Source organism: Scylla paramamosain, chromosome 41, assembly GCF_035594125.1.
Source record: "Scylla paramamosain isolate STU-SP2022 chromosome 41, ASM3559412v1, whole genome shotgun sequence".
Classification (NCBI taxonomy): Eukaryota; Metazoa; Arthropoda; class Malacostraca; order Decapoda; family Portunidae; genus Scylla; species Scylla paramamosain.
In genome coordinates, this window is record NC_087191.1 from 6,270,259 (window position 1) to 6,286,407 (window position 16,149).

At 37.2% G+C, this 16,149-nt stretch overlaps 1 protein-coding gene across 1 annotated transcript; it reads right to left on the minus strand.

Annotated features, from left to right (window-relative positions):
* Nucleotides 1-987: 987 nt before the first annotated feature.
* LOC135092953 (uncharacterized) lies at nt 988-8,054 on the minus strand. The gene is made up of 4 exons (XM_063991775.1): nt 8,039-8,054; nt 7,384-7,449; nt 5,629-6,142; nt 988-1,371 (listed from the first exon to the last, which is right to left on the minus strand). The coding sequence occupies exons 1-4, from the start codon at nt 8,052-8,054 to the stop codon at nt 1,254-1,256; spliced, it is 714 nt and encodes a 237-aa protein (XP_063847845.1). The 3' UTR covers nt 988-1,253.
* Between the last annotated feature and the right edge of the window lie 8,095 nt (nt 8,055-16,149).

The following is a 16,149-nucleotide window of genomic DNA, read 5'->3' on the forward strand; positions in this document are numbered from 1 at the left end:
ATTTCAGGGACTTATTGTGGGTGATGGAGATCTCCACAGCACTCTTCTCTTGGTGGGTGGGTAGCTGTAGAAAAATTCATATAAATAGAGATGTCAGATGTAGGTAAAATAGAGAAATGTTGATTTGATTGTGAACTAAATCCCACAACTTATATTATCTTTGATAAGAAAGGTTTCGTTTAGACCATGAAAATTGGATAAATGAAGTTGAGCATTATTTTACTGCAACAAGAAGGCACACAAAGTGAAGGAGATCGCATACTTGACTTTAGTTTGTTGTTCCTTTGATGGGGAACTTGTATCATTGTTAAAAGCTTAAATACTGTAAAATAGCATGGATCCATCTGAATATTTATTCAGTCAAAAGTTTATATGATGTGTAGACTATTCAAGCTTGCCAGCTGGAGCCTGGAGCCTGCTTGTTGTAGAGTTGTCCTATGTTCTGTAGATTTGCTTGATATTATAAACAATTATGATAAAATTTTTGTAAACAATTTTGTTCTTTATTTCTTTCAGTATCAGATTCAGTATTTTCTCCATCTTATGGCAGCATATATTTTCAACACAGAGTGAGGGCAGTGTCATTCCTCCTCTCCACTACCCCAACTTCTAATCCCAACACTACCACAGCAATGAGCGGTCTGGTGTGGTGGCTGAGGATTCTTTTGAAGAGGACAACGCTTCTGCTTCATCTGAGCACGTCAGAAGGTGGATGGCAGCAGTACTAGTAGCAGACTGGTGTTACCTTGATGCTACTGCTACATTGCATTATTTGCATAGTTTTTTTCAGTTGTCATGAACTTTGTGTAATATATATAAAAGCATATGAAGCTCAAGAAACTTGTTGATAAGGTTTATGTTCAGCATACAAATTGTAGGATGCAAAGACAAGGATTGAAATATCATTACCACAATTCCTGACAAAGCATTTGGTGCCACAGGATATTCAGTAATGTAATGTTTGTTTGGCAAACAAACCAGTTTCCGTGAATGATAGCTTTATTTCTGCAGGTTAATACAATCTCTCTATGGGGGAGAGTTTGGAGACAAAGCCAAGCATATATATATATGTGGTTTGTGAGCCAAGCATACTGATCATTACACTAGCATGTGTAGTTTTAATATGTAATTTAGATCAAGAACAGTGCAGTGATAGAGGAAGAATTATTCACTAGATTTTTTCAGAGAAGTTTTATGACATAAAGGATTAATTGAACGATCAGTATATATATTGGCTCACTAGCTGCATCTCTTTAACACAGAAAGCTTTCACTAATTATCTTGGCCCAATTCATTAAGTGCATCGCTGTTGTGGGAGAGAAGATATGCAGTGTTTCCCTGCCATCTGTGGGAGTTACATTCCAGAGCCTCCTGCAAATAGTTAAAATCTGTGAATATGGGAAACCATCCTTATAAGGATCAGAACTACCTATATTTATAGTTTAAACCTTAAACTATGCATCTCACATTTACTAAGCAATTCACTTTAAGACAATAAAAAACAGTTATTATATGTATAGTACATGATATTTTAATTAAAAAATACAGTGCACTATAAAATAAAAGGGAAATAAGTTGATATGTACAATAAACCCTTGATATAATGAACTTCTATTTACCAAATTTCAGGTATAACAACCTATTTAAGGCTGCTGTCTGCTGCCTCTCTCTCTCTCTCTCTCTCTCTCTCTCTCTCTCTCTCTCTCTCTCTCTCTCTCTCTCTCTCTCTCTCTCTCTCTCTCTCTCTCTCTCTCTCTCTCTCTCTCTCTCTCTATACACATATATAGCAAATTTTCATCTCAAGTGACCCACTCTCCCCCCATATGTGTTCGTTATATCTTGGGTTACTGTAATTTATAACTGAAAGAATAATTTGGGCTCTTTGGGCTGAAAGACTGAGCTGGTGGTGACACCTGGCAACTCTGAAAACTCCCCATTAGTTAGGTTAGGTTAGGGAAAACTCCGCAAATATGCAAAACCATGAATATGTGAGGGAACGCTGATATATGCTATCTCTTATTTGTTGTAGATGTATTCCATTCTATTGGCATAGAACAATAGAAAAATGGCATCAAGGAAGTAGGGATGCCACCAAACTTTATGAGACTAAACATAACCTTGCACATAGAATTGCTGAACATAAAGGTATTTCTCCTTGAACTAATAATCAACCAGCTGTTCCATCATTTTCAGCAATAAGTTCCCATTCACATAAACATGATCATCCCTTTTTATGACAAAGATTTCAGAATACTACACAAGACAGAGTCCAATACGGATACAAAATTATTAGAAGCAATATATATTAAACACATAAATCCAGTACTGAATAATAACTTAACATCAAATCAATCACATATTGTAAGATAATGTTTCGGAGGCCCGTTCCAATACCATTATCATAGTGTTAGGAACCCAACTATTTCAGTCCCTCTCTCATTGCCATACAGGCAAGATGTGTGTGGATACTTATTGTTTTCTGTCAATCCAGTTTATAATCTTGGTGCTTGTAGTGTTTTGTTTTTTGTGTGTAGTGCCATATGATGTGAATTTTATACAACTTTTACATAGTATTTTATTGTTTTTTTTAGCTTGAAGGTGCCTGCAGAAATAGGCAAAACAGCAACTGACAAAAGAATAAAGTTGAAGGAAACTGGAGTTTCCCTGCAAAACAAGCTATCAAGAAGACCTATACAATGTGTGTGTGTGTATATATATATATATATATATATATATATATATATATATATATATATATATATATATATATATATATATATATATATATATATATATATATATATATATATATATATATATATATATATATATATATATATATATATATATATATATATATATATATATATATATATATATATATATATATATATATATATATATATATATATCCTTGTCATCATAATGCTCTTCATTGGCACTTGAAGCATGCATCACACTTTTGTATGATTGATCGTATAATTTTTCCTGAGTGGCCCAATCACCCACACTATTACATTCACTATCCAAGTCCTTCCTTCAGCCTTGACACACGCACTGTAATGATGGAACAGTATTTTTCTGTATGCCACAACTAGATAAGTATAATCAACTAGGTTAACACACACACACATACAAGTATTTTTGAGGGCTTCAAGGAAGAGGATCTCAATGTAGCTCATACAAATACATAAATGTGGATAACTAAAGAAGAAAATGTGAAAATACAAGAAGCTTAACAGCGATGATAAAGGCATGGAAGGAAGAAACAGAAGTGGGTGGTGACAATGTAAAAAAGATATCCAGTGATATAATAGAGATGGAAAGGGAAAAAGAAAACAAAGAACTGAGAAGAGGTGACAAAAATAGTGGACTTAAATAAGAAATACTGTGAAGAGATTAAGAAACTCAAGAAAGAGAATGAAGAATTAAAGAAAACATTGCAAGAGAGGTTAGCGTTGGAGGAGTGAGAGTTAGTTACAGAGGAAGTCAAAGGTTGGAAAGAGAGAGAACAGCAAAAGGTGGACATGGAGGACATAACAAGGCAACAGCAACAGAAACAACAAGGATATGGAAAAGCAAGTGATTAGAATAATAAAGGAAAAAAGTAATCTTGTGAGAGACACAGTACAGAGAAAGATGTGTATGGTGGTATTTGGGGTCAAGGAAAAGAACCTACCCATGAAAACAGCTAGAGAGAAAGAAGTGAAAAGAACTAAGGAAATTATAGCAGAAGTGGCAGAGGAAGGAGAGGGGAGAGTCGAACAAATTGAAGAGGTTTACAGGATCGGAAAGTATGACAAAAATAGAACAAAGCCAATGTAAAACAAGAATCATGTCAAAAACAGAAGCAGAACATGTCTTGCAAAGAACAGGAAAATTGGCAAAAGCAAAAGGATTGAAGGAAATATGGATAAAAAGAGACATGAACGAAGAATAGTGAAGTAAACTAAAAGTCAAAAAATGAATAGAGAACACAGGAAAGTTGTGGACATGAAAGTGAGGAAATGGTGGCACAAAGATGCCACACAAGACCACCAAACAGAAGTTTAAAGATTATGTATACTAATGTAGATGGTTTGGTGTCCAGCCTACTGGAACTTGAAGACTATTTAAAGAACAATAAACCAGATGTGGTATGTTTAACAGGAACCAAACTAGAAGAGGAAATAAAGTTGGGATTTGCAAAGGAAGGATACAGTACATGGAAGAGGGACAGAAAAGGAAAGGGAAGAGAAGTGATGATATTGGTAAAAAAGGATATTGTTGTTGAGGAAGTGGTATATGGTGATGGAATGGTAGAAACAATGAGTGTTGTGATTAAGATCAAAAGATGTGAAAAAAGGAAAATCATTGTGAAATACATACCACCAAAAACTAATGCATGGTAGACTAATAAATTCAAAAGTATGCAACTAGAAACAAAAAAATAGTATGGAGGAAATGATAAGGAAAGGTAACAAAGTACTCTTAGTAGGTGACTTCAACACTAAAAGAATTAACTGGGAGGAGATGGAAGTAACAGAAAATGTTGGGTCATGGAGTGAAGAACTTATGCAAACCATGATGGTGAATACAACGAGACAGTGGGTGAATGAGCCTATAAGATGTAGAAGAGAAGAAGAACCATCACAGCTGGATTTAGTGTTTATGAAAACCCCAGAAAGTAGACCAAGTATACATTGTCTGAGTTCAATGGGAAGAAGTGATCATGTGACAATAGAGATAGTACTACAGGAGGAAACAGTGTTGCACAGGAAAGAACAATACAGAAATTGGAGACAGAACTATGCTAAGGCAAACTTTGCAGAGCTTAGTAAGTTTTATTGAAAAATTAAATGGAAAGAGCAATTTGAAGGTAAAGTAGTGCAAAAAAAATATGAGATATTTTTGAGCAAGTATAGAGAGGGGATGCAACAGTTTGTACGGTTATAAAATGAAAATTGGGAATCATGAACGGTATAATGGCAGGTGTGTAGAAGCAAATAAGAAAAAGGACAGGACATGGAAGAAAATGGTTATGGCCTGTTTTAAGACTATACAAGTGGAAATACCCTTGTCTGAGGCAATTTTCTCTCTCTCTCTCTCTCTCTCTCTCTCTCTCTCTCTCTCTCTCTCTCTCTCTCTCTCTCTCTCTCTCTCTCTCTCTCTCTCTCTCTCTCTCTCTCTCTCTCTCTCTCTCTCTCTCTCTCTCTCTCTCTCTCTCTCTCAAACAAAAAATAAAAAGGTGGAGAAACAAGTGGAAAGGGAGATGAATGAACAGAAGGTAGCCAAAATCAAATTTGTACATTTGTGTGTGTTTGCATTTGTTTCTTATTTGTATTTTCACAGATTGACCCAAATCTAAATTACCATTTTTTATGAGAGAGAGAGAGAGAGAGAGAGAGAGAGAGAGAGAGAGAGAGAGAGAGAGAGAGAGAGAGAGAGAGAGAGAGAGAGAGAGAGAGGGAGAGAGAGAGAGAGAGAAAGAAAGAGAGAGAGAGAGAAAGAAAGAGAGAGAGAGAGAGAGAGAGAGAGAGAGAGAGAGAGAGAGAGAGAGAGAGAGAGAGAGAGAGAGAGAGAGAGAGAGAGAGAGAGAGAGAGAGAGAGAGAGAGAGAGAGAGAGAGAAATCACAAATACCTACTAACCAGGAAAGTGGAGTCCTTGATGATAAATTGGCTGGGATCAGCAGGGTGAACTGTGGCAGAAGTTTGGTGCATGGCAAATATGGCTTCAGGATGAGTAAATGGAGAGGCAGGAGGGAGTGATGGTTGTGGGGAGATGATGAGTGAGCAGAAGGTGAGAAGGATGAGGAGAAAAAAGGTGATGGTGCAGAGAATGATGAGGAATGGACTAATGAGGAAGGGGAAATGTGAGATAATTTTGAGGACTCGAAGGCAGTAATAACAGGTGGTGTAGTGCTGAGGTGAGTATGGTCTGAGGCATGGCCAGGAGCTGCTGTATGACCAGATTTCTGAGTTTCCAGTGAAAGTGTCTGGCCAAGAGTTGGAGATCTGGCAGAGAAGCTGTGGCCAGAGGAAGGAGGTTTGGCTGCTGCACCAGACCCATAGACCACATCTTTGGAGTGGCTTTGGCCTTGAGGTGCAGCTAGGTAGCTGTAGCTCACCACCTGCCAGAGAAAAGCTTTTTTAACCTCACTGCCTGCCAGGGAAGAGCTTTTTTAATTTCCATTTTAATCTTACATGATTAAGGTCATATGATTAATAGTTATAACATCATCTGTATATCTAGCCTGGAGGTTGAGATGTGATGGAATGATTCCAAATGTGAATGTATACCATATTAAATCCTTGTCTCTACTTTCCTCCAAATGAGATCCATGGGCCTTGTAAAAAAAAGTTGGGAGTCCAATCTTTTAAAACTAGTAACTCTAATATTAGAGATTTGAGAGACAGAATGAAGCATAATTAAAGCTTTGATAAGCATTTATAAATCTGTATATTCTTTCAATTTTTTTTCACCATTTTTGAATGGCATATTGGAGTGATTTGAGTCAGAAATAACAATTTTGAACACTTTTGTTTCTATTTGTTGGTAATGTGTAATACCACTGATGAGAGACAAACTTTGTGCTTGGAAGGAAAGAACTGACACCCTTGTTCTATAAATTCTGCTTTACTGCATGCCACAAGTTTTATAATTTATATCAGAACTATTTCTAGACTAACCACTTCATAAGCACAATCATTTTGTCATCACAGTTTTCACTATGCTGCCTTATCACCATTGTGCTACAGTGATCTCAGATGCTTCTGATTTCATAATGAAAGTTAGGGTTCACTTTAAAACCAGTTGACAACTGATAGTCTAAATTCCAATCCAAGAAATGAATTTTGTATCATCAATGAATGAAAGTGCTTGATTGTTCTACAAGTTTGATGAGGATTGAGGTTGCTGGTTAGTTCTGGGGAGTAGATTAGTAAAATTCTGAAGAAGTATTTCTTAACTGTCTTCACCCAGGAAAACATGCAGGAAATGCTGGATAGTGAGATTTTTAGAGCAGAAGAGAATGAGAAGCTGAAAGATATTACCATAATTAAGGAGATAGTGGAACAGGTGATAGATAGGCTAAGAAAGTTCAAGACACCAAGACCAGATGAAATATATCCCAGAGTAGTTGGGTTTGGGAAGGGGGATAAAAACCCAGGGAGGAGTTAGGATTCTTTTAATCTCTAACGTTTCGGCTGAATAGCCATCCTCAGAGAGACTGATTTACATGAGTGAAAACACACTATTTATAACAACATACAAAATTTTCTCATTTGACATTCGTACAGAGTATTGCCATCCTGGCGTGTACCTCACCTAATTTTTTTTTCCTAGTCAGTGGCATTATCCGCCTACATGACGAGCCTTTACTGGGGATTTTCCTTGTACCTTACCTGAGAGCCAATCTGGCGGAATTACCTGCCCACCTGATAAAACCTTCTCTGTGGTTAATGACTTCCCTAGTTGTTATGAGGGCTGCCTCTATAGCTTATCTCATTCTTTTCTTCAATCCAACTTTAATTTCTTTAGCCTCTTCCCATTTTGGTAGGTGTTTACATTTTTCTATGTGCAATACAAGGGAGTTTGATGTGTTGTGTTTTAAAACATCTTTCCTATGCTCTGCTATTCTTGTTTTAAGTCCCCTGCCTGTTTCTCCTATGTACTGCTTTGTACAACCTTTGCATGGTATGCTGTACACTACGCTGTTATTATTAACAAGTCTGGTCTCTTTAGTCCTCGTTAGCTCACCAATTTTCTCTCCCGCTAATGTTGCTATTTTTAATCCTGTTCTAGACAAATGTTTATTAATTATGGAAGCCTTGTCCGAATTTGGTACACATATATACCTCTCTCTTTCGCTGGTTGTACAGGGATCTTTATTCTCTTTGTTTTCAGTTGTTATTTTCTTTGCCTTATTCTTAAGCCTAACAAGAAGCCCTTCAGGATAACCCAGCTTTTTGAAAGTTGATATGATATATCGTATTTCTTGCTCTAGGAAGTTGTTGCTGCAAATTCTGAACGCCCTTAAGTAAAAATGAATAATCACACCAGATTTGACTCTCATGCTGTGGGCTGAAAGGTAGTGAATGAACGTCCAATAAGGACGCTTTCATTCACTACCTTTCAGCCCAAAGCATGAGAGTCAAATCTGGTGTGATTATTGTTTTTTACTTAAGAGCATTCAGAATTTGCAGCAACAACTTCCTAGAGCAAGAAGTACGATATATCATATCAACTTTCAAAAAGCTGGGTTATCCTGAAGGGTTTCTTGTTAGGCTTAAGAATAAGGCAAAGAAAATAACAACTGAAAACAAAAAGAATAAAGATCCCTGTACAACCAGCGAAAGAGAGAGGTATGTATGTGTACCAAATTCGGACAAGGCTTCCATAATTAATAAATATTTGTCTAGAACAGGATTAAAAATAGCAACATTAGCGGGAGAGAAAATTGGTGAGCTAACGAGGACTAAAGAGACCGGACTTGTTAATAATAACAGCGTAGTGTACAGCATACCATGCAAAGGTTGTACAAAGCAGTACATAGGAGAAACAGGCAGGGGACTTAAAACAAGAATAGCAGAGCATAGGAAAGATGTTTTAAAACACAACACATCAAACTCCCTTGTATTGCACATAGAAAAATGTAAACACCTACCAAAATGGGAAGAGGCTAAAGAAATTAAAGTTGGATTGAAGAAAAGGATGAGAAAAGCAATAGAGGCAGCCCTCATAACAACTAGGGAAGTCATTAACCACAGAGAAGGTTTTATCAGGTGGGCGGGTAATTCCGCCAGATTGGCCCTCAGGTCAGGTACAAGGAAAATCCCCAGTAAAGGCTCGTCACGTAGGCGGATAATGCCACTTGACTAGGAAAATAAAATTAGGTGAGGTACACGCCAGGATGGCAATACTCTGTACGAATGTCAAATGAGAAAATTTTGTATGTTGTTATAAACAGTGTGTTTTCACTCATGTAAATCAGTCTCTCTGAGGATGGCTATTCAGCCGAAACGTTAGAGATTAAAAGAATCCTAACTCCTCCCTGGGTTTTTATCCCTCTTCCTAAACCCAACTACTTGTCAACATGAACAGTTCATATCCCAGAGTACTTAAGGAATGCAAAGAAGTTATTAGTGAACTGTTAGTTTCTGCCTTTAGGAAATCACTTGAGATACTGGTAATGTGGAGGCAAGTGAATATAGTACCCAGCTTTAAGAAAGCAGATTTAAGCTTAACTTCTGTTGTAGATAAAATAATAAAGTCAGTAATAGTAAAGAACATTAGGGAACATTTAGACAAACATAACTTGATAAATTGGTCACAGCATAGCTTCACAAAGGGGAAGTCTTACCTGACAAACTTGTCAAGATTTTACTGTAAAGTTTACATGGCAGGAGATAATGGTGATAGTTATGACATCCTATATCTGGGCTTCAGTGAAGTGTTTGACAAGGTACCCCATCAGAGGCTCCTGAGAAACGTTAGGGCACACGGAATAGATGGGAAGGTGTTAGGGTGGATAAGGTTGTGGCTAAGTGACAGGCGACAGAGTCATAATAAACAGCTCTAAATCCGAGTGGGATTAAGTAATTAGTGGGGTGCCACAGGGATCAGTATAAGGGCCATTGATGTTTTTAATATACATCAGTGACTTGGATAGTGGAATTAGTTGTGACGTTAGTAAATTTGAGGATGACACGAAGATAGGTAGATTAATTAGATTAGAATTGGATGCCATCCCCTTGCAGGCAGATTTGGATAGGATGAACGAATGGACAGACAGATGGCAAATGCAGTTTAATATCAAAAAATGCAAAGTACTTAGCATAAGTAGAGGAAATCCACACAGAAGGTACACAATAAACAATGAACTTCTGGTAGGTTTAGGGTACAAAAAAGATTTAGAATTTATAGTTAGCTCTAAATTCCATATAAGAAAGCAATGCATGGAGGCCAGAAACAGGGCAAATAGGATATTACGATTTATTTTTAAGAGTGTTAAAAGTAGAAGTCCCGAAGTAATATTAAAGTTATATTTGGTGCTGGTCAGACCTCATCTATATTATGCTGTGCAGTTCTGGTCCCCCATATTACAGGAAGTATATAGGTCTTTTAGAATCAATACAAAGGAGAATGGCTAAAAGGATACAAGGAGTGAGGAGTATTCCTTACAAAGAGAGATTGAAGCTGTTAAATTTACATTAAGTGAGATGTAGGTTAAGAGGGGACCTGATAGAAGTCTTTAAATGCTATAAGGGTTACAACACAGGGGATGTAAGCAAAATTCTTAGGATTAGTAACCAAGATAGAACAACAAATATCAGTTTTAAGCTTGAAAAATTTAGTTTAAAAAAGAGATAGGAAGGAATCAGTTCTCAAATAGAGGTAGATGAAATAGTGGTAGATGAATGGAACGGACTCAGTAATCAGGTTGTTGGTGCTGGGTCATTAGGAAGCTTTAAGAGAAAATTAGAGATTTATGGATGGGGATTGATAGGGGGAAATAGGTAAGTATATTTCATACAGGAACTGCCACATGTATGCCTGATGGTTTCTTGCAGCTTCCATTTTTTATGTTCTTATATTCTTATGAGTATGTATCTTGAACCTGAGATATTGTGCTTGTCTTATTATCACAGGGATATTGATCATAGAAAAGAAACACTCATCTTTTGTACTTACATTTTTTTTTTTTTTGTGAATGTGAAAGAAAATGCCCTGACAGAATTAATTTTTCTTTTTAAGGAACATAATGAAAAAAGTTATATTTGCAATTGTCATGTTTGGAATGATTGGGTTAACTATAATTAGCCTTAGTTTGTGTTGGCTACACACACTGGATCATGTGTGTTGCTGCTGTGATTATTAATGAGTGTAATTTCCAGAAATGTGATTTCAGTACTCTCCTAGCAAGTCAGTTAAACACACATGATTTATTCAAAGCAAAAGACTATTCAGTGTATTTGAAGACTACTTGATATTGATAATAAAACCCATCTTAATGCTTACTTTCAGGTTTTTTTTTCTGATTTTATTTTCAGACAAGGATATGTTCACATTGTTGTTGTTGTTGAGGAGAAACTGTTGTTCTTAGTGAGCTATGAAAGCCCTGACCAATTCATAGCTATGAATGTTCCATGGTTCTTAGTTGCGAATGATTTTGCTTTAAAAAATTACCAGCACTAAGATGTTCATAGCCCACTAAGATAAATCTTAGAAGCATCTGGGAATGTGGCTTCTGGCTCCTCAGGGGTATGTTGTTGTCCGTCATAATAATGAAAGGCTTATGTGTTGTGTAAAAGTAAAATTAAGATAGCAGCCTGTTATTTATGGATAGCAAGCAGGCTGGAGGGAGGGAGAGTGTGAAGAGTGTGGGTGTCGTGGTGGGGAAGTGTCTCAGTGTGACACGTGAATCACTGCACGAGCTGTCAATGGCTGACTCTTCTCGTGCTGCTGTGGCGAGGGAGTTATTCTCTCTGGCCCCAGCAACTGATAGCTATCACTCAAGCGTGACAAAAAGGTTCTGTGGATAATTTCACTTGGATGGATTTTGACCCTAATGTGGGGTCCATTCTGATGTCTGCACTCTCTCTCGTCACGTTAGGAAGGTTGGGGAAGACAATGCAATAAAATAGTAATTTTGACCACAAGGGCACTTAGATCACTCTGGCTCTGGGAACCTCATATAATATCTGATGCAATATGATCATAGGATAGTGCAATTAATATTTTTTTTCCCCCTTTTCCCCCCTTTTTTTTTTTTTTTTTTTCACATAGGAGGGACACTGGACAAGGGCAACAAAAATCCAATAAAAAAAAGCCCACTGTGATGCTAGTTCCAGAAAAGGGTCCAAACCAGTAGTCAAAAATTAAAGGATAAGTGTCTTGAAACCTCCCTCTTGAAGGAATTCAAGTCATAAGAAGGTGGAAATACAGAAGCAGGTAGGGAGTTCCAGAATTTACCAGAGAAAGGGATGAATGATTGAGAATACCAGTTAACTGTTGCATTAGAGAGGTGGACAGAATAGGGGTGAGAGAATGAAGAAAGTCTTATGCAGCAAGGCTGCAGGAGGAGGAGAGGCATGCAGTTAGCAAGATCAGAAGAGCAGCTAGCTTGAAAACTGCAGTAGAAGATAGCTAGAGATACAATATTGCAGCAATGAACAGAGGCTGAAGACAGTCAGCTGGAAGAGAGGAGTTGATGAGACGAAAAGCTTTTGATTCCACTCTGTCTAGAAGAGCAGTAATAGTAGAACCTCCCAGACGTGTGAAGCATACTCCATACATGCACGGATAAGGCCCTTGTACAGAGTTAGCAGTGGGGGGGGTGAGAAAAACTGGCAGAGATGTCTCAGAATGCCTAACTTCATAGAAGCTGTTTTTAGCTAGAGATGAGATGTGAAGTTTCCAGTTCAGATTATAAGTAAAGGACAGACCGAGGATGTTCAGTGTAGAAGAGGGACAGTTGAGTGTCACTGAAGAAGAGGGGATAGTTGTCTGGAAGGTTGTGTCTAGTTGATGGATGGAGGAATTGAGTTTTGAGACAATAAACAATACCAAGTTTGCTCTGCCCCAATCAGAAATTTTAGAAAGATCAGAACTCAGGTGTTATGTGGCTTCCCTGCATGAAATGTTTACTTCTTGAATGGTTGGACGTCTATGAAAAGATGTGGAAAAGTGCTGGATGGTATTATCAGTGTAGGAGTGGATAGGACAAGAAGTTTGGTTTAGAAGGTCATTGATGAATAATAAGAAGAGAGTGGGTGCCAGGACAGAATCCTGAGGAACACCACTGTTAATAGATTTAGGAAAAAACGGTGACCATCTACCACAGCAGCAACAGAATGGTCAGAAAGGAAACTTGAGATGAAGTTACAGAGAGAAGGACACAAGCCATAGGAAGGTAGTTTGGAAATCAAAGCTTTGTGCCACACTCTATCAAAAGCTTTTGATATATCCAAGGCAACTGCAAAAGGTTCACTAAAATCTCTAAAAGAGATGACTGAGACTCAGTAAGGAAACCCAGAAGATCACCAGTAGAGCGGCCTTGACAGAACCCATACGGCGATCAGATAGAAGGTTGTGAAGTGACAGATGTTTAAGAATCTTCCTCTTGAGGATAGATTCAAAAACTTTAGATAGGCAGGAAATTAAAGCAATAGGACGGTAGTTTGAGGGATTAGAACGGTCTTCCTTTTTAGGAACAGGCTGAATGTAGGCAAACTTCCAGCAAGAAGGAAAGGTAGATGTTAACAGAGTTGAAAGAGTTTGACTAGGCAAGGCGCAAGCACGGAGGCACAGTTTTGGAGAACAATAGGAGGGATCCCATCAGGCAACCTGTCTTTATATACCTTTCAAATCAATAATTAATTAGAAAGTTATTATAATATCTGTACCACTATTTCTTACCATAGATAGTATACATTTAGTTCAGATAACACTCCATTCTTGGCATCACACTTATTGAAACATCACACAACATCTCTATAATGGTCAGAAACAAGTCCATGTAGCCATGCACGGTGTGCACTGTGTTGTGTATTTACCTAGGTGTAATTTACAGGGCCCGAGCTACACTCATATGGTCCCATCTCCATACCTATACATGTCTAATTTTTCCTTTAGTTTGTGTACACTTGTTGCCAAAACTATACATATCTTCTTTTAGTCCATTCCAAACTTCAGTGTGTCTTTGTGGAAAACTATTCTTTGTGTTGTTTAGACATCTTCTTTTCCCTACTTATGTGAGTGTCCCATTCTACTGTCATGGCTGCTTGTCTCTTTTAGTAATGGTTTTGTCATTACCAACTTCCATTTTGTTTGCCAACTTGTAGATAGTTATCAAATCTCTTTCTCTCCTTTGTTCCAGTATTGGTAAGTCTATTTTTTCTAATCTTTCTTCATAACTTAATTCCTCAAATTCTGCCACCATTTTTGTTGCTATTGTTTGTATTCTTCCTAGCTTGTTTACATGCTTCTTACATAGAGACTACACAACTGCTGCATATTCCAATCTAGGTCTTATTATCATAGGGATTATTTTTCTCATCTTACTTTTGTTCATGAGGTGAGAAGCTGTACTATGTTTCATAGTAATCTGTAAATGTTCCCCACATTCTACCTATATGCTTCTCTGGTTGGAAGTTATCTGGCTTTACTACTCCTAGATCCTTTTCTTCCTGGATCCTTTTAATATATTTGTTTTCTACCTTGTATGTCCAATGTGGTCTTCTATTCACTTCTGCACATCTCCATCATATGGCATTTGCTTACATCGAATTTGACTTCCCATTTTTTACTCCATTCACAAATTTTATTGGTCATTTTGTAGATATTCACAGTCTTTGCAACTTTTTATTTCTTTCTGTAATTTAGCATTATCTGCAAATAGGCTGTTGTAGCTATCAATTTTTTTCAAGAATATCATTTATATAAACAATGAATAATACCATATTGGTGATAGTACTGACCCTTGTGGCACACCACTCTTTACTGTTTTCCAAACCAACTTTTCATCATTAGCTACTGTTCTCATTTCTCATCATTTTAAGTAATTTTCCATCCACTTTATACTTGTCCCATGTAGTCTCTTAATATTTTCAAGTTTCCACATAAGTCTTTCATGGGGGAACCTTGTCAAAAGCTTTTTATCAGATCTAGTTATATACAGTCCACAAATGCTTCTCTTTCCTACATGATGTCATCACTCTTGAGCTGAAGCTTAATAGATTTGTTACACATGATTTTCTTTTCCTGGAGCTATATTGTTTGTCTGTTATTATTCCTTCTTTTATAAGAATTCTGCTGCCCATTGTGTGTGTGTGTGTGTGTGTGTGTGTGTGTGTGTGTGTGTGTGTGGGGAGGGGGACAGAATTTGATAATGACACTGACATTACAGTTGTTACTCTTCCTTCATAATGTGCAATTAGTGATTGGGTGCCAATTATACCAGAGACTCTCTTCAGTGAATTCTTTCACTCATAATACCCCATAATCAATGATCTAGTGCCTCTAAATATTACAGTAATAAAATTATTTTGTAATCACCTTTCAACAAGCATTACCTACTCAGCTAGACTACCAGTATGCAGAAACTTCTGCTAGCCCCTAAGCAACGGGTGTTTTGTGCAGAAACCTCTTCTTGTAATGAGTTTTTAGAGAAAAATAACTCTTATTCCTAGTTATATCTCATTTAGTACAGATTCTAGAATAATGAAACTTACAGCATAAGAAGCACCTATCCTTCTCCATTCTAGTGGTACTTTTGTCTGACTCATTATTTTAGTTCAACAGGAAGTAAAGGTGTGTTCATTATGCTGGATATAGTACTGGCTACAGCTCACTTGCCCCACCTGCCCTCACTGCTTTCTCCACATATCAAAAGGAATGTTCTTCCACTGTGACTCCTTGTCTAACAGCACTTAATGGGAGTGGATGAGGTTAGCTTGCATTTGCACTTAGCCATTCATTAGGATGAGGGCAGATCACCTCCTTCCATGATACTTGCCTTGTATAGAATACCAGATGGCAAGTCACTAAAAGTGGTAGGGAGCAGCTTTGTAAATGTTGCTAAGTAATGTTCAAAATATCTCTCTCCCACTTTCATTTTGATTTAAGGATTGAAAATCATGAGGCACATACATTCATTACCCATCAGAGCCCTGAGATGCACACCACTGTGTTGCTTGTTGCTCAGGGGGTTAAAATTATTGATACCTGTGAGATGTTACTCTAAAAACTGGAAAAATAAATAACAGGCAGCTCTAAATAAATTATATACTGTCGACAAATAACAACAGTAGCTTATGTAAAAAGGAATATAAATGCTTGGTACACATTTTTAGACCTCAGCTAGGATGTGAAAACATGAGCTAAAGCTAAACTAGATGTGATGTACTTTATGATTATGTCAGCTAAAGGCTTGTCCTTTAAGCTTGTCAGATCTGGTTTCAATCCCTGGTTACATCCACTTCCCATGTTTATAAATTTTTTTTTTTCATAATTTTTAATTTTGTAATAGGAAATGTATTTCTTTGTTTAACTATGACATTGGCAACATGGTGGTGGGATGGTCTTAAAAGATTTCATATAGGGGAAAGAATAAAGCCTAGTACGAACTTATGATGGCATTGTTTTGTTGAGTCAAACAGGAAATGAGT